We start from the raw sequence: 16,783 nt of genomic DNA, 5'->3' as shown, positions 1-16,783 counted from the left end.
CATATAACCGGGGATATTGTGAATGGTTTTCTTCACAGAATTCAGATTTTCTACCATTTCCCAAATGCTTTTTAAACATTAACATGGCCTTCAGACTAAGTTCAGAACTAATTAGAATTTGATAATGTCAATCTAAATAAATTGCCCCAATACACTATCATTTTCAATGTTAACTTTTTCCCGGCCATGAAATTTTTCAATCAATATGTTTCCAAATGTATTATTAAGAGTTCTTAATTTTAGTTTAGTTTCCACATACCAACAACATCACTCATGGTTAACTGTTTACTTTGCAATCTTACTGAACTTTCTGTAAAGGTTTTAAAGTTACCAAGATTAAATTGAAATATGCCCATTATTAGAAAAGTATTCATTATTAGAAAAGTATTCATACTATTCGCAGGTAATACATCACAGAGATTTTTGCCTCCTACTAAGGTTTCTAATATGGTTTTTATACTGTTCCATCTTATTGAGCATCCAGTTGTAAAAATAGTAGCGCAGGGGCGACTGATGTCCTCTAACTTCATAATGAGAAAGGATAATCAAGATCAACAGCCAAAGGCTGATTCCTATGAGGTGGGGATCAGACCTGCCTACTCTCTCCAACCTTTTTACCAATTCTGACACCAGCCATTCCTCCCCTGGTGCACTCTACTCTTCTGCTGGGTTTGACAGTTCATTGCAATGGCCTCACAGAGCATACTCACAATTATGTGGTTTATTACAGAAGTAAACAAATTACAATTCGGGATCAGGAATGACTCAGAATACAGTTCTCCAGTCAGGACAGCTGCTTGGCTGTGCCTGTAGGCAGGCCTCTCTCTGAGCCTTGGCCTCTCAGCCTGGCCTCTGCCCTGCTTGGGCAAGTGTTACAAAGCTCTTTTGTTCTGCCAGTAAGTGTCTGGGGCACTGCACTCCATCAGTAAGCCTCAGCCTGAAGGCACTCAGCTCTCTAGCTTTGTGGGTCAGCATGTCCACTGTAATCACCTTACTCTGTGGGCTGGGAAGCCCTGCCGGTCTCCTGATTCTGCTGCTGCTGTTTCTCACCATTTTGCAGCACCCAGTGTTACAAGCTGTCTCTCTTCTGGGCCTAAGAGGTTCTCAGATCAGGAACCCCGGATACAAAGGACACACTCTGCTCTCTTCTTCTTGGTGCTAGTTAGGTCCCTCCTTTCTACATATGGAATGGCTCATTTTAAGCCTAGCAGGATGGCAAAACTGATCAATCCCCTTGTTAGAGTTCCATATACCTCGCTGCACAGTCCCACCCTCACAAGGGTGTCACGTACCTTATTTGCCTTATTGGCAAGCTGTCCAATCCCCTTGGTGGGCCACAATTACCTTATTTTCATAGCCCTGTCCAATCATTTGGTGGGAGTTACAAGACAACTGCTAGAAAGGCCATATAAAAGCAATCCATCGCACTGCAGGCTACACCCTGGCATTTCTAGTCATCCTTCTTTCATACTTGGAGGATAACTTTCCCCTCCCTATCATCTTTCCAGTCCAAAACAGTCATTAACAATTAGTCCTTCAGTAGCACAAAGAGTTCTCAGGTTGAGGTTACTCAGGTACCAGCCATTCAGGTCTGCTGTAGGTGTCCACCTGATATGGTCAGGTTCTCCAAAAGTCATCTTGGGCTTCACCCTTTCTGGTGTCTGATAAAATTTAACTGAGAGATTACTCCCTTGCTCTGAGCCTCATGAGGTATCAGCTTAAAGAGGGACTTTATGTTTGGCCTCTGTACTCTGGTCCAGCAGTACCTCCCCTCAGTCCACTCTTTTAGTTACTCCTTCTACAATTACAGTCTTTACAACCACAATTAACTCTGTTAACAATCAACACTCGCAACTGAATCATGTAAACATATCAGCATTTCCCCCACGGTCTCCTAACCAGACCCATCAGGAAAAACGGAAATTATCCAGTGCGGATACTCCCTTGTCCCCCTCATTTAAAAAAAGAACACTCATGAAAGCGTGTAAGCCAGACAATTCGTGCTTTTATCTCCTCCTGTTTTAGATAGCCTCTATTCAAATTACCCATACCTATCAAGCCAGTACTAAGAAGACAAGCACGTTCCTTGATCTGAAGAATCTTCTATTCCAGTTGGAACTTAGAGCACCTGCATCCATAAACAAAATCCGGTCCAGAGGAAACCATCAAATTGCAGCAATTTACATTAGCTCACGGTGTCAAACATTTCTCTCTTCATTCAGTCAGGATCTGGTCAGCTCATCGATAACCCTCATGGGCTAGGCCAATAGGGACCAGTCAGTCCCTTTTCGCTCTCTCATCCCTAGTCCCCACCGGCTAGGTCAATGGGCAACACCCATAGGCTCAGGAGTCTACACAACTCCCTGTACTTCAGACCAACAGCCCTTTCTCTCTCCAACCCTTTTACCAATTCTGGCACCTGCTGTCCCTCCCACAGCACTCTCTACTTCTCTGCTGGTTCAATAATTGACTGAAATGGTCACACATAACTCACAGACCATACCCATGATTATTGAGTGTCTTAGGAAAGTAAGAGGTTACAATTCAGGATCAGGAATGACTCAGATGCATTTCTTCCGTCAAGACTGCTCCTTGGCCATATCCACAGGCCAGCCTCTCTCTGGTCCTTGGCCTGGCCTCTGTCCTGCTGAGGCAAGTATTACAAAGCTCTTTACCACTGTCAGTAAGTGTCTAGGGGGACCTGACTCTGCCAGTAGGCCTCAGCCTGAGGATCCTCAGCTCTCTCTCACTCTGTGGATCAGCACACCCACTATAAGCAGCTTGCTCCTTGGGCTGGGAATCCCAACGTGTCATCTCCTGGTTCTGCTGCTCTCATTTCTCTACCACGGCTTCTCCCTGATTCGTGTCTTCTCCTTAGAGTTCCATATACCTATTGCACGGTCCCACCCCAACGTAGGTGCAATGCACCTTATTTGCACTATTGGCAAGCTGTCCAATCCCCTCAGTGGGCTACAAGCACCTTATGTGCATAGCCCTACCCAACCATTTGGTGGGAGTTACAAGACCGTGGCTAGAAAAACCATATAAAAGTGATATCCACTGAACCACACCAGTACAGGTTTCCTGATTTTCTGAAAATTTGGTATACAATGTTGGAAAATGAAGTATTCTGATGAGTCCATGACAGTCTCCTAAAAATTCTTCCAGTTCAGCACCCTTTACTGCTGCTTGATACCTGGAGCATTTGTGGAACATGCTTTATACCAGGCAATCTTATAAACTTTTTCACTTTCACCGCACTCTGCAATGGCTAATGTCTGCAAGTTAGTCTTCAAAGTTATTTTTCCCTGACATTTGCCATTCAATTTCACTATCATTTCTGAGCAAGTCAAATTTAATCATATTAGAGCCATTCACCATGGTTATACAATAAATTTCTTGTAAATCAACCCTGCACTTCTCTAAAATTTGATACGCAGTGTTTTTTATGTACAGATCTGTGTCTTTCAATTCTTTCATTCCCAGTGTCAACAGAAGCATCTTATTGTCTTGCGCAAACTAAGCATTAATTCCTAGAATTGACAGAGTCAATCTACCGGCATCATCCACTTTCCAAGAGAATTATTTTTCTAGATTACTACTCATTTTGGAGCTAAATTTAAAGGGCAATTGATGTATCATTTCCATAATATTCTATGAGTTGACTGAAATTTTTTGAACAACTGAAGCGATACAGGTTTTCCCCACTATCTAAAAGTTCTATGAAACTTTCCATAAGCCAAAGAGATGTAAAATGAAGAAATAATTACCACTAATTCACATGGGAAAAATTTCTGAGCTTTCCTAGACTCAAAAAAATAACCTACCAACCTTACCAATTAACACATAAAACTTAGACTTGAGCTGTGAAGGATGGTCCCTGCAGGGTGGTCCACCTGGGGACCACTGGAGCACGCCCAGGGGCCATCAGGTGAGGCAGTGGCAGCTATCACCACTGAAAAATGAGAGGTGCCAGAGAAAGAGGAGGAGGGAGTAGCAGCAGAGGAAGGTGAGGAAGAGACGGTGGCATTGGGTTGGAGGAGCTGCTGGACTTTCTGACCAGGCTGCCTGTCACATATTGAACTGTTCCCCTGAAAAGTACCTGTCAACTTTGCTAGGTCATGATTCCCAGTACTGTGTGACTGATCGTCCACCATTCTGTCACCTGATATGACTTCCCTATGTGTTGTAAATGCTATCACTATGATGTTGATGCGATGGATTAGCGGCAGTTACGTTAATGAGGTCTACCAGATTAATTTCTGTCCTAAACCAATCTCTTTTGAGATATAAGAGAAGCCACCAGAAAGACAGGGAAACCTCATACAACCAAAAATGTGTCCTTCAGACCCGGGGTCCCTGAGCCTGAGAAGCTCCTCAACCAAGGGAAGACTGATGACAAGGAGCTTCTTCCACAGCCCACAGAGACAGAAAGCCTTCCCCTTGAACTAATGCCCTGAGTTTGACCTTACAGCCTACTAGACTGTGAGAGAATAAATTTCTGTTTGTTAAGGCCATCCACTTGTGGTATTTCTGTTATAGCAGCACTATAGACACTGGCCCCTGGCCCTGCCAGCCTGGAATGGAGGGCACTGGACCTTGACCTGGACCTGCTACCCCCTTCAGGCATGTTGTATTTCGAGTTCCCAGACTACTGCACCCCCAAAGTTGGCAAGATGATTGCAGAGAACTGGCACCCATATAGCATCACTGACCTGGTTTTCACCTACTAAGCCCACAATCAGCGGCATGTGCACACCCCCAAATTAGCTGTTTACATACAAGAATGCTATTTTCCCAAAAGAGAAAATCCTCTTCTGGTTCCTTTCAGTTAGCGAAAACAGGTACTAATGTAGGTCTTTTGTAAAAACGAAGTGGTATAAGGCAAACTTTTGGATGGGAGGCGTACCTGTAATTAGATTTAAAATTTTACAGAATCCTGAATATTCAATTAACTCAAACAAACAACCCCTAACAGTAACTAATTCAACACATGCATCAACAATTACTTGTTCATCTAATTTCACCTTAAGGCATTCTGGAACAGCACACTCCATAAACTCCTCTAAAGTTTTTTGTTGCTTATTCGGAACGCTTCTGACACTTTCTTCAATCTTCTTTGTCTTCTTGCTTTGCACTGCATTGTACTCATCCGTATGGTGACGCTTCAGGTGTCTCTCTAAATTCGCTGCATGGTCTCCAACCATATCTGTGTTGCAAATTTTACACGTGCTTTTATTTTCAATCTTTTCATACTTGAAAAATTCTCGACATGGGTTTTCTCTGGTTCGTCCCATACTAGAATTCAAGGGCAAAAAATAATATTAACATTAGAGCATATTTTATAGTCACCATATTACATTTAAAAAGGTCTGGTGGCGCAGTCATTAAAGTGCTCAGCTGCTAAGTGTCTGGTTGGCAGCTCAAATCTACCAGCTGCTGTGTAGGAGAAAGATGTGGCAGTCTGCTTCCGTAAAGATGACAGCCTTGGAAACCCTATGGGGATAGTTCTACTGTCCTATAGACTCGCTATAAGTCTAAACCCATCTGACGGCAAGCAGTTTTGTTTATATCACGTTACGTTAAAAATGAGTATTAAACTTTGATGACATAAAAAGAATGCATAAATACATTTGTAGAAATGAATCAGAGCCGGTACATATTAAAACGGTTCTAGTCACGAGCTGTCAGTATATTAGAAAAAACGCAATAACTTTGTTTTTACATTCACAGGGTTTGCTAACTTCCTACATTTAAAGTCCCACTTTACAACATTCTCGTATGTTTATTCGGCACCTTTTGAAGAAAATCTCACTTAATAGTGACGCCATCAAGTTGTTTTCAGTGAAATAATCCTCTATCAGAACGGAAACGTTAATTTTCTTTCCACTAGTTGCTTATGTTTGTTAACATTTAAATTTGCGAGATAAATACCCAGTTCAAACATATAAGTACAATGTGTTATAGTACATTTAAATCGACATTGGATACAAGAAAGGAACCATTAATAAATCACATGGCATTTTCTATTTCTTGAATTTAAATATCACACTTAAAAAATGTGAATAATGTACGTTTAAAATGTTTACACTCACCTGGCAAATTTCCGTTCACACAAAACTCTGTTCAGAACTCGATGCAATTTAACCAGCTCTTTCAGAATTCTAACGAGTTCTCAATCGTCGAGCGTTTCTCACATCTTCATCAGGTAGGCACAGCTCGCTTTACTGTGAGAAGTCAAGCATGGACCGGAAATTAAGCTCGGAGGAGGTTTGTTCAGCTCAGGCCCAACCTCCGGCCTGTCCGAGGGGCCCTTGACCTCTGCTGTCTGTCCCTTGCGGGCGCCCAAAAAGGGAAAGGAGGGAGGAGGTCTTCACGGAGGCGGGGGCCCAGGTACGGGTATAGAGAACGGTGTTCATGGGAGGCAGGAACGGCCTGGACTACGTTCGATGGTGCGGACGCGCACGGCACGTCGGGACAGAAACTGACGCTCAAGGCCGAGGGTAGGGGACGGCCGGGTCCCGAAAGTAGGCCCCGCGCCGCTCCAGGGGGTGGGAAAGGCCACGCTCACCTTTACCACGGCGCCGGTGTCCCGTAGGTAACTTCCGGGAAATGGCGCCGCGCCAGCTCCGCACGCCATTCTCCACGCGCTTGCGTAGAACGCACCGACTCGCCCCTCCCACGCGTTGCCCTGGCTAATCAGGGGCCTACCCCAAAGGCACCGTCCTCTCCCTTCGGACTACGTTTCCCTTGAGCCTCAGCAAAAAAGCGGAGTCCCAGTCTCGACCAGTGGGAGCTCATTTCCAGAGGCTTCTTATGCCTGAGAGGTGTCCTATTTACGATGGGGCCCGAAGGGTCACAAAGTGCTTGCGGCCCACCCCCTCAGCGGTCGCTTTTCGCTCAAACCCGAACCCCAGGACTTACAAACTGTCAAGTTGGACAGTACTTTGGCATATCGCGCATGTGCACAACGGGTCCGGTTCCTACTGGCAGGCGAGGTGACGGACGAGGAGGCTGATGTCCTGACCAGTCAGAACTGGCGCTTCGCCCCAGCCATTCCCCTAGAGCTCTCCGTGAGGCTTCTTCCTTGCAGCCCAGCGGTCCACTTAGTAACTGCTAGTGCTTTTTCTGCAGCCTCTAGTTGTTTCCACGGCAACGGCTAGAGTCGCCCCGGCCCCTAGAGAGGCCGGAAGTGGCGGTTCCGCCGCTACGTCTAGTTAGACTGAGACGAGCGTGTAAGTGGGCTTGGGAATGGCTAGGCTCGGGTCGTCAGTCCTGATCCGTAGACTTTCTCCGCCCTGACATTTGACCTCCACTGAGCACCCTGCGGACGTGCGGGGTAACAAGGACTCCGGTAGGCGCCAGTTTACTGAAGAGGAAACTGCTTCAACAGTTACATAAGGCCCTCACTGTGTGCCATGATTCTTCAGACCATTTTTAATAAAATTGATATTATAAGATTATAGTAAAAAATCAATATGGGCTTATTGTAGTGACTTTGGAAAACAGAAAAGTTCAAAAGTAATCTCACAACCCACTTTGCCACTCTTCAAACTCGGATGCTTTTCTGTGCTGTTTTTTACCCCTTAAACTAGTATATTCATATCTAATAAACATTTACGTACTAATTTCAGTATTTCCAGTAAACATGACATGATAGGCAGCACAAGCCTGTATATCTTTAGAAGGAAAGCTTAGAGACAAAAGCATTTGGAAAAGAAATTTACTTGCAAAGAGGGGCAACCTGCAGAATGCAGCAGGTATTTAAAGAAACCAAACAAAAATTGCACAATTACCAAAGTGACTGAGATTGCATTAGCCCATTGGTGGCAGGAAAGTAGCACACTTGTCCCATGATTATCATACCTTCAGCTATCCGAAGTAGAGTGCAGGCTTTTGCCTAGACTTAGGGGAGGTGCTCAACGTTTCATTTATTTTGGGGACCAGAACTAGAAGGGTGACCTGTTATTTTTGTCATTAGGTGCCTTTGAGTCAGTTCTGACTCTTAGTGACCCTGTGTACAACAGAACAAAACTCTAGCCAGTCCTGGACATCCTCATGTTCATTGTCATGCTTGAGTGCATTGTTGCAGCTGCTGTGTCAGTCCATCTCATTGAGGGTCTTCCTGTTATTTGCAGACCCTCTACCAAGCATGATCTCCCAGGGACTGTTTCCTCCTGATAACATGTCTGAAGTATGTGAGATGAAGTCTTGTCATCCTCCCTTCTTAGGAACATTTTGGCTGTACTTCTTCCAAGACAGATTTGTTTGTTCTTTTGGAAGTCCCTGGTATATTTAGTATTCCTCACCAACATCACAACTCAAAGGCGTCAATTCTTCTTCGGCCTTATTCATTTTCCAGCTTTCGCATGCATTATGAGGTGATTGAAAACACCATGGCTTGGGTCAGGCAAACCTTAGTCCTTAAAGTGACATCTTTGCTGTCTAACTCTTTAAAGAGGTCTTTTGGAGCAGATTTACCCAGTGCAATATGTCAGTTGATTTCCTGACTGCTGCTTCCATGGGCGTTGATTGTGGATCCAAGTAAAATGAAATTGTTGAAAACTTCAATTTTTTTCCCATTTATCATGATGTTTATTGGTCTAGTTGTGAGGATTTTTGTTTTATGTTGAGGTGTAATCCATACTTAAGGTTGTAGTCTTTGATCTTCAGCAGTAAGTGCTTCAAGTTCTCCTTGCTTTCCGCAAGCAAGGTTGTATCATCTGCGTATCACAGGTTAATGAGTCTTCCTCCAGTTCTGATGCCCCATTCTTCTTCATATAGTCAAACTTCTCATTTTATTTGCTTAGCATACAGACTGAATAAATATGGTGAAAGGATACAACCCTGATGCACACCTTTCCTGACTCTAAACCATGCAGTATTTTTAGTTCATCTCAATAGGCAATGTAACTGTTTAAGTCTGACTGTGGGACAGGGTCAGTTTTGCTTCTCCACATCAAGTGCTGAACTGTGACTTATTTAGCCAACCCTAAATTGTTTCCATTTTGGTGTCCTCTGATAATCCCATGATGAATTCCACTGATTGGAAGCTCTGTGCCTGTGTGTGGGTGGGACTTGTCAACCTTGAGCTTCTCTGTAGCATTATCAGCATACGCCCTTTGGAAGGGAAAGTACCCCAGTGGGAGTATCCTTACGTTTTTTCTCTGAGACTGTGTAGAATCCCCAGAGATGAATCTTCCACTGCACACCACGTAGGGAAAGATCAAGGGTTCTAATTATTGTTTATTTGCTTCTCATGTCTCTCCCAGTCTTCTTTGTCGTAGGTCCCCTGGCTTCTCATTCCATAAGTGCTGGACTTTGGTTCTCAAGCCGCTGGAATTCTGCAGTATAAGCCTGCTTAGACAACCCTCCATTTCCTCCAGTGCCAATGCTGTATTTGGCTTTCTCTAAATTAGTGACAATATCCCCATCTGCTTCTGACTTCAAAATGGTGTTACTATTAGCCCCTTTTCCACCATCCTCACACTTGTGGGTTTATGTTTTAAGCCTTTTCTTTTCTGGTTTTAGTGTTGTTTCTGAGCCAAGACAGACGAATGTGTCCAGTCTGCTATCTTGACCCAGAAAGCCCAGGGATGATTTCCAGTCTCCTCCTCCCTTCACCCTTGCCCTCATCCTAGCCCCAACATGCCCTTTCCAGCTCTGACAGCAAATTCCCGGTTGCCCTGTCCTTCTGGTGACTTCTGTGCAGTGTTGGGGTTGGAGCAGGTGTGATGCACTCTGGCTAAGCAGCAAATCCTGTCTCCACGTGCACACGAAAGCTTTCCTGCGTCCCTGGCTCGCAGGCACAGGGCTCCTCCCCTGTGTGGATCTGTAGTCCTTTGCCTGGGGTTCCCTTCCCTGCGTTCATGTTAGGTCGGAGTTGCGATCTCAGGCCTCCATGGGCTTTGGGCCTGCGGCTGGGCCTGAGGGGGCAGTGTGATCGGTTTCCTTCCCTTGCGCACCCTCCGATAATATGGATAGTGGCTTGGGTTGAGGGGGCCGTCCAGTGCTTGCCCTGGGCCGCCGCCCAGCTTTCTCGCCGGTGTGGATCCTCTGGTGGTGGAAGAGGGCCGGGCGCTCGCGGAAGGCGCGGCCGCACTGCGAGCACACGAAAGGCTTCTCGCCAGTGTGGATGCGGCGGTGGCTGATGAGCACGGCGCCCTTAGAGAAGGCCTTGCCGCAGTCCCCACAGCGGAAGGGCCGCTCGCCGGTGTGCAGCAGCTGGTGCTGCGTGAGGTTGGAGCTGTGGCTGAAGGCTCGTCCGCACTGAGCACAGGAGAAGGGCTTCTCGCCCGTGTGCACACGCTGGTGCTTGAAGAGTGAGGAGCCCTGACTGAAGGCAGCGCCGCAGAGCGCACAGGCGTATGGCTTCTCACCCGTGTGCGTGCGCTCGTGCTGGATCAGGTGTGAGTTCCGGCAGAAGCGGCGGCCGCACTGCGCGCAGGCGTAGGGCCGGCCGCCCGCGTGAATCTTACGGTGCTGGCTGAGGTTGGAGCCGTGGCTGAAGGCCTTCCCGCATTCGCCACAGCGGAAAGCCTTCTCGGCTGTGTGGATTCGCTGGTGGCGTACCAGCGATGAGCTGTGCCGAAAGGCCTTGCCGCAGGCCGGGCACGCGTAGGGCGTCTCGCCACTGTGGATGCGCTGGTGCTGCGTCAGGTGCGACGTCTGGCTGAAGGCTTTGCCGCACTGGGCGCATTCGTATGGCCGCTCCCCCGTGTGGGTGCGCAGGTGCTTGAGCAAGTCAGAGCTCTTGACGAACACCTTGTTGCAGGCCCTGCATTCGAAGGGCTTATCTCCAGGGAGGAGGCAAGCGCCAGTGTGGAGGGCCTCCCTCAGCTCGTCCCTAGCAGGGGCCACCTGGCCAGTGGGAAGTGCCTGAGGGTTGCTGGTCAGAATTGCCATTTCTTCCTCCCTGAATGTGGGAAGATCCCCCCTAGCGTGAACTGGGACACATGGGAGGGCACTTCCAGGAGCCTCCCTCATATGTGACTTCTGCTGCTCCTGCACCCTCAGCTGCTTTCCCGGCACTGGGCAGTCTGTGAGGGCCCTTCCCCTGGGCAGGCTGCCCTCTGCAGCCCTCAGGGGTGCAGTCAGCCTCAAGCTGATGCTCTCCTCCCCGCTGCCGGAGCCCGACAGGAGCCTCTCCCAATAGATCATGGACACCCCAATGGATTTTCTCTCCCCAGATGGAAAGGCACCCTGCTGTCCCTCCAGGATTTTCCCCAGGTCACAGGCACCAGGAGAGGGAAGGACTCTGGGAGGCGTTGTCAGAGGGGGGCTACCCAGGAAGGCCCCAAGCAATGCTGCTTTTCCGTAAACATCCCCATCATCTGCTGGACACCGCGGACCTGAAAGCAGAGAAATGGTGGTTATCTGGGTCATCCCAGCCAGGAGGTGGAGGCCAGGGCAGGTAGAACACACAGGGCAAAGTGGGCACCCTGGGAGGTAGGTGTGTTAACAGGCAGAAAAGCACGGGCCCAGGCCTGACCAGGCTGAGAAAAGCATCTGCTGTGACAAGCATGCCACCCATGGCATCTGGGACCCCCATAGTTAAGACACTAGCCCTGAAGCCCAGAATGCAGGGGCAGGGGCAGAGTTGGCCCTGGCCCCAACCGAGAAGGACACTAGCCATTGAGCAGCTGCTGCAGGCCAGGTCCGGTCAGCACTGGAGATGGGTGGTGCACTACCTCATGGTACCCAGACTTTGTGTTTGCTGTTCCCAAAGACAGTGCTACAAGTGTCCTGGTCAAGGCCGTGTCCTCTGTGCCTGGAACATGTGTGGCCACAACAAGTATTCAAGAAATACTGATGAACAAATACATGAGGGAATGAAGCAATGACCCACAGATACAGCAACAAGGCTGGGAAGGTTTGAGGCTGTATAGCCCTCTTGGGCTCTTAACAAGCCTCCCCATGGCCTGGGAGTGACCTGTGTCTGAACCCAGCTTTGGTACCCTCAGCTTGACCTTCAAGAGCAGCCAAGGTGGGAGCTCCCAAGAGAGGATAGTGGAGGGAGAGGAAGAGGAAGCTGGGTGGGAAGGCGGAAGAGGAGAGTGTTAGGAAGGGCCTGAGAAGGGAGATGGAGGCTCAGCCAAGTCAAGTGCCAAGCTCACCCACACCCTGAGCCCCCACTCACCAGGGCTAGGCCTCCCCTGGACTTCCCTTGCTGTGACTGGGGCCGTGTCCGTCCCATCGGGAACCCAGGGCTCCTTGCCACGCTCAAGCTGGACAACCACTCGGGGTCGGGAAGCTCCAAGCCCTGTGGGGGAGGACAAGGCGGGAGAGGGGCTGGCCCCTGCTCAGGACAATTCACCTCTCAACAGATAGCAGGAAACTCGTGTCATCTGTGTAACCAGGAAACCCAAGGGTCATATCATGTCTTGCCATGCACCACGGGGTGGGGTTCACAGTAACAGCCTAGCTGTCCCCTTAGACATCAACTGTGTTGATGGTGTCAGAAGAAGGGTGCAGAGTGCAAACAGGGACACTCAGCTAAGGAGTAGTTGAGCTGGCCAGATTTCGAGGCTCCCTGGTCCCAACCACTGCCTCACATGGCCCCCAGGTAGTGGGGATGGGGGCTGCTCAAGGGCCACCAGCAAGGTGAGGGGGCCATGCTGGTGGCCCAGCCTAGCACCAGCCATACCTCCCACGGAGGACTCAGGGCCTTACCCAGTGAGGCCACGAGGGCGAAGTTCTCAAGCATCACGTGGTGATACAGGGCTCTTTGGGCCATGTCAAGGAGCCTCCACTCCTCCTGGGAGAAGTACACAGCCACGTCCTCAAAGGCCACCAGGCCCTACAATGGCAGGCAGGAGGAGATGAACACAGTCTGAGCTCTGTGACCCAGGATGCTGCTCCCCATTCCAGTGACCACTTCCTCTGATGTCCCTCAGACATTTACCCTCCTCCCCCAGGCCCTGTCCCAGGCTAGTCTATCTATGGATGGCACTTCTCTCATCTGTCCAGACCTCCATCCCTCCAACCTCCATGTCCAGGCCACAGTCATTACTTCAGCCTCTCCGCTGGCCACTCTGCACAAGGTGGCCAAAGCAAATCCCTGGACAAGACAGCCGGAATCCCCAGGTGTCCAATCATGCCTCAGCCTTTGCACAGGTTGTTCCGTAGTCAGACTGGTTCTTCCTGCTCCTGCTACAAGCAACTGTCCAAGCCCAGCCCTGGGGCCATCCCTGGCTGAAGCTTGCTGGACACCAGGGCTACTCCTTGGGCCTGAGAGATCCCCAATTCCAGTCTTCACAAGGGTGGCCCCAAGGATGTGGTGGGCACACAAGAAGTCAGTCCCCTTCTCTCTCCACAGCTTCACCCCTCTATCTCCTTGGTCAGCCTCTGGCCTCCCTTCCCTGGGCTACCTTCCAGACAATTGGCCTTAGAGCCTCAGCCCACGCTCAAGCCCCAACACACCATCCCTTACAAAATTTCTAAGATCCTCCCTCCTAAATCTAATTCCCAGGCTCTGCCTCAGGCCAAACCACAAGGACCTTGTCTTCTACGTTTACAACTACAAGCCTCTATTCTGGGCCATCAAACACTCAACAGTAGGTCTCAAATCCAACTCCAAATCTTCCTTCTGAAACCTGTTTTCCCTCAAAATTCCCATTTCTGTCTAGAGCAGCTTCATTCTTCCAGGCGGTCAGGCTAAAAAACTTAGGATGGTCTCCACTCACTACACTTGTGGTATGACCCTCATGCATCAGCAGATCTATCTGGAATCTAATCACTTCTCCCACTGCCACTGCCCCTCTCTAGTCCACTTGCCATCATGGTTTATCAGGTGCAAGACTGTGCTACAAAGTGTACTATAAAAGGGGCAAGGTGGGCAGCTCCCACTTTTATCACTAACTTCATGGCAAGGATCAGCATGAATCTAATTCCCACCTGGAAATGGATCCAGGCCTCACCTTCCTGCATCTCCACCTGTTGGCAGGCACTTCCATGGCAAAACCTCTGACCTTAACAACCCAGAGTTAGATCAGCTATTCTGAGCAGGGTCAAAACATCCCTGGCCACCTGAGGCCAGGTCATGGGGAGCAGCTATAGGCTCAGGAGTCTGCACAACTCCCTGTACATCAGACCAGCTGGTGGCCTCCTCTCTCTCTCCAGTTTCCTGGGACTAGGTCACAAGCTAGAAGGACTCTATCCTCCTTCATTGACTGTACGTGCAGCCTTTCTCTACCACCTAGTTACCTGGAGCTGGGTCTACACAAATCGACTCTGTCCTGCCATGTGCTGCTGCCTCATTGCCCTTGCTGGTACATTAATTCTCTATAATAGCTCACAAAATCCAGAGACTATTATCTATACTTATTACTCATTTATTATAATCAGAAAGGATAAAAGCAAAGAGATGCATCAGGCAATGTTTGGGAGATTTCCCAGCACAAGGCTCCTAGGGACATGCCACTCAGCTTCCCATGCAAGGATGTTCTCACAAATCTGGAGGCCCCAAAAACAGAGTTCCAAGGCCCAGGGTCCCTTAGTCATTGGGACCGTGATGAATATGCATGGTTGGACCTTAATGCAAACCCAAAAAACCCACACCCATTGATGTCGAGTCAATTCTGACTCATAGCGACCCTATAGGACAAAGCAGAACTGCCCCATAGGGTTTCCAAGGAGTGGCTGGTGGATTTGAACTGCCGACCTTTTGGTTAGCAGCCACAGCTCTCAACCCCTGTGCCACCGGGTCTCCATAATGTGGATATGGTCAATTAAATCAATACGCATGACTGCATTAGGTCCCCCTCCCTTCCTGAAGTTAGTTTTCCAGGGGCCTACTTGCCCAGCTATTTCGGAAAACAAAGACATCTTTATTGCTGGAATTATTTTCAGACACAGGAATCAAACCAAATTCTTTGTCCCACAATAGCACTATTTCACTAGTATCCTCCTTGTTCCCTCCCTCCCGTTTGTTCTCCACTCAGCAACAGCTGGGATACTTTTAAAATTCTAACTCAGAGCATGTCCCTCCATGGCTTTTGGCACCCTCAGGATAAAGTCCCAGCTCCTCGGCCACTCATTCTAGCCAAACGTATCTCCTCTCCCCAGCTCGGCTCTCACTAGATGCGTTGAGAACACTCAGTTCTAGAACCACCTAGGCTCAGTCTCACCTCCCAGTCTTTACATGTGTGGGACTCTTTCCTTGGAATTTTCTGCCAGAGCTCACACCTTTGGCTGCCAAAGTGGGGATCCAACTCGAGCACAGCCCATTGCCCTGAACACCACGGACTGGGACGCAAGTCCCTCCCGGGCAGCGATTGAGAAAGACGAGACGCTCAGAAAAACTCCCTCCCTCAGTTTGGACTCGAGTCTATGACAGATGGGGGTCCGGGCGGGTGGGTGTATGAAGCTACCTCCACTCACCTGCGCCTGGTCCGACAGCGCCGCCGCTGCCGCCATCGGATACCTGAAGCGGGCAGAGAGGAGCAGGCGACCTGACCTGCAGCCACTCCCGGGCAGCTCGGGGCCTGTCTCCCCGTCTGTCAAGTGTTCAGAATGTTCGAGGTGATGTTTCCCGGCTGCCGCTGAGGGCCCGGAGAGCACGCGGGGCGAGGCGCGCACCGACAGTCCCACGGAGCCGCACACAGTACACTCGGGAAACCGAGGCTGGGGGAGAGGAGCCACTCTCCTGCGCTAACGATGCGTGTACAGGAGCAGGAGAGAGGCGGGGCCTCCGCTTGTGCTTTCCTCGTTGCGGTCGCTTCTGGTCCTCAGAGCCTACTGTAACACTGTACCCTACCCCGCGCTCCGACACCGACTGCCGGTGTGGCCCTCCGCCGGGTAGCAAAGTGACAGTCCTGAACGTCGGAAGTCCAGCCCCTTCCAGGGCCTCATTGGTTCAACGCGCGCCGCGAACACGCGCACAACGCCTTAAGGGTAGTGTAGTTCTTGTTTCTGGTGGCCGGCTCACCGCCAGATCTCCATGGCAACAAACAAGCTCCCCTGCAGCCGGGAGCTGGGAAATGGAGTCCCCAGGCCATACTCCTACTTCCATGGCTGAAAACATGCATATAAGTATATTTTTGTTTCTTTTTATATAGTTTTAATGCTTAATTTTTTTCCAGAAGTAGTTTTTTTTTTTTTTGTATTTTAGATGAAGGTTTACAGAGCAAATTACTTTCTCATTAAATAATTAGTACACATATTGTCATGTGACATTGGTTGCCAACCCTGTCAACACTGTCCCGTACTTGGCCGTGAATTCCCCAATACCAGCTTTCCTGTCTCCTCTGGCCTTGTCGTCCCTTCCTCTGGGCTGGTGTGCCAGTTTAGTCTCGTTTTGATTTATGGGAAGAAGTACAACTCCAAAAAACCAAAAGGCCCCTGGAAAACTAACTTCGGGGGGCGGGGGGGCAGTGCTAATGCAGTCATGCATATTGATTTAATTGATCATATCTGCATAATAGAGCCCTGGTGGCACAGTGGTTGAGAGCTATGGCTGCTAACCAAAAGCTCAGCAGTTCAAATCCACCAGCCGCTCCTTGGAAACCCTGTGGGGCAGTTCTGCTCTGTCCTATAGGGTCACTGTTGAGACAGATAGGGTTAACTGTGCTGGCAGAAAAAAACAGCGGTTAAAAGATTACCATCTAGAGGTTGGGTAAACAGGAACCACACTCTGTCAACATGAGATAAGGTTGAAACAGCTACTATCTCCTTCTTAGTGTATTTCTAGTCCCTTCCTCCTTTACAAGCTCCCACATTCCCAGAACAAAGTGTAACCGCTGTTAACCTTTCTTAGCCCTCCCAAAATGGCAATGTAGTGCCA

The 16,783-nt window shown here is 49.0% G+C and overlaps 2 protein-coding genes across 5 annotated transcripts in view; both read right to left on the bottom strand.

The window, feature by feature from the left end:
• The window catches only part of ZNF446 (zinc finger protein 446), a 28,780-nt gene extending 21,873 nt beyond the window's left edge, over positions 1 to 6,907 (bottom strand). For 2 of the 3 annotated variants that reach the window (XM_010586671.3, XM_064294333.1), the window contains exons 1-2: positions 6,096 to 6,907; positions 5,028 to 5,298 (exon numbers count right to left, since the gene is read on the bottom strand). In XM_010586671.3, the coding sequence (XP_010584973.1) occupies positions 5,028 to 5,297 (270 nt within the window). In that variant the 5' untranslated portion in view covers position 5,298; positions 6,096 to 6,907. The remainder of the gene's footprint in view (positions 1 to 5,027; positions 5,299 to 6,095) is intronic. The other variant, XM_010586670.3, reaches the window with a different exon arrangement.
• On the bottom strand, positions 6,114 to 16,070 carry ZNF324 (zinc finger protein 324). 2 transcript variants are annotated; one of them, XM_064294326.1, is made up of 5 exons: positions 15,382 to 16,060; positions 12,673 to 12,799; positions 12,140 to 12,262; positions 6,925 to 11,351; positions 6,114 to 6,227 (listed from the first exon to the last, which is right to left on the bottom strand). In XM_064294326.1, exons 1-4 carry the CDS (start codon positions 15,415 to 15,417, stop codon positions 9,892 to 9,894), a joined length of 1,746 nt encoding a protein of 581 aa, XP_064150396.1. In that variant the 5' UTR covers positions 15,418 to 16,060; the 3' UTR covers positions 6,114 to 6,227; positions 6,925 to 9,891. The 2 variants fall into 2 exon arrangements, with proteins under 2 accessions (XP_064150396.1, XP_064150397.1); XM_064294327.1 differs by lacking the exon at positions 12,140 to 12,262 and having other exon boundaries at positions 15,382 to 16,070.
• Between the last annotated feature and the right edge of the window lie 713 nt (positions 16,071 to 16,783).

Source organism: Loxodonta africana, chromosome 11, assembly GCF_030014295.1.
Source record: "Loxodonta africana isolate mLoxAfr1 chromosome 11, mLoxAfr1.hap2, whole genome shotgun sequence".
Classification (NCBI taxonomy): Eukaryota; Metazoa; Chordata; class Mammalia; order Proboscidea; family Elephantidae; genus Loxodonta; species Loxodonta africana.
Note: the sequence above shows the minus strand (reverse complement) of the source record. Positions and strands in the feature narration are given on the sequence as shown.

What these genes read in the sequence shown, in the direction of transcription:
- ZNF324 (XM_064294326.1), bottom strand. Translation starts at nt 15,417, where the DNA reads ATGGCGGCAGCGGCGGCGCTGTCGGACCAGGCGCAG. An exon ending in CGCTGTCGGACCAGGCGCAG is followed by an intron (nt 12,800 to 15,381) that starts GTGAGTGGAGGT and finishes CTGCCATTGTAG; the next exon opens with GGCCTGGTGGCCTTTGAGGA. An exon ending in CGCCCTCGTGGCCTCACTGG is followed by an intron (nt 12,263 to 12,672) that starts GTAAGGCCCTGA and finishes CCTCCCCCACAG; the next exon opens with GGCTTGGAGCTTCCCGACCC.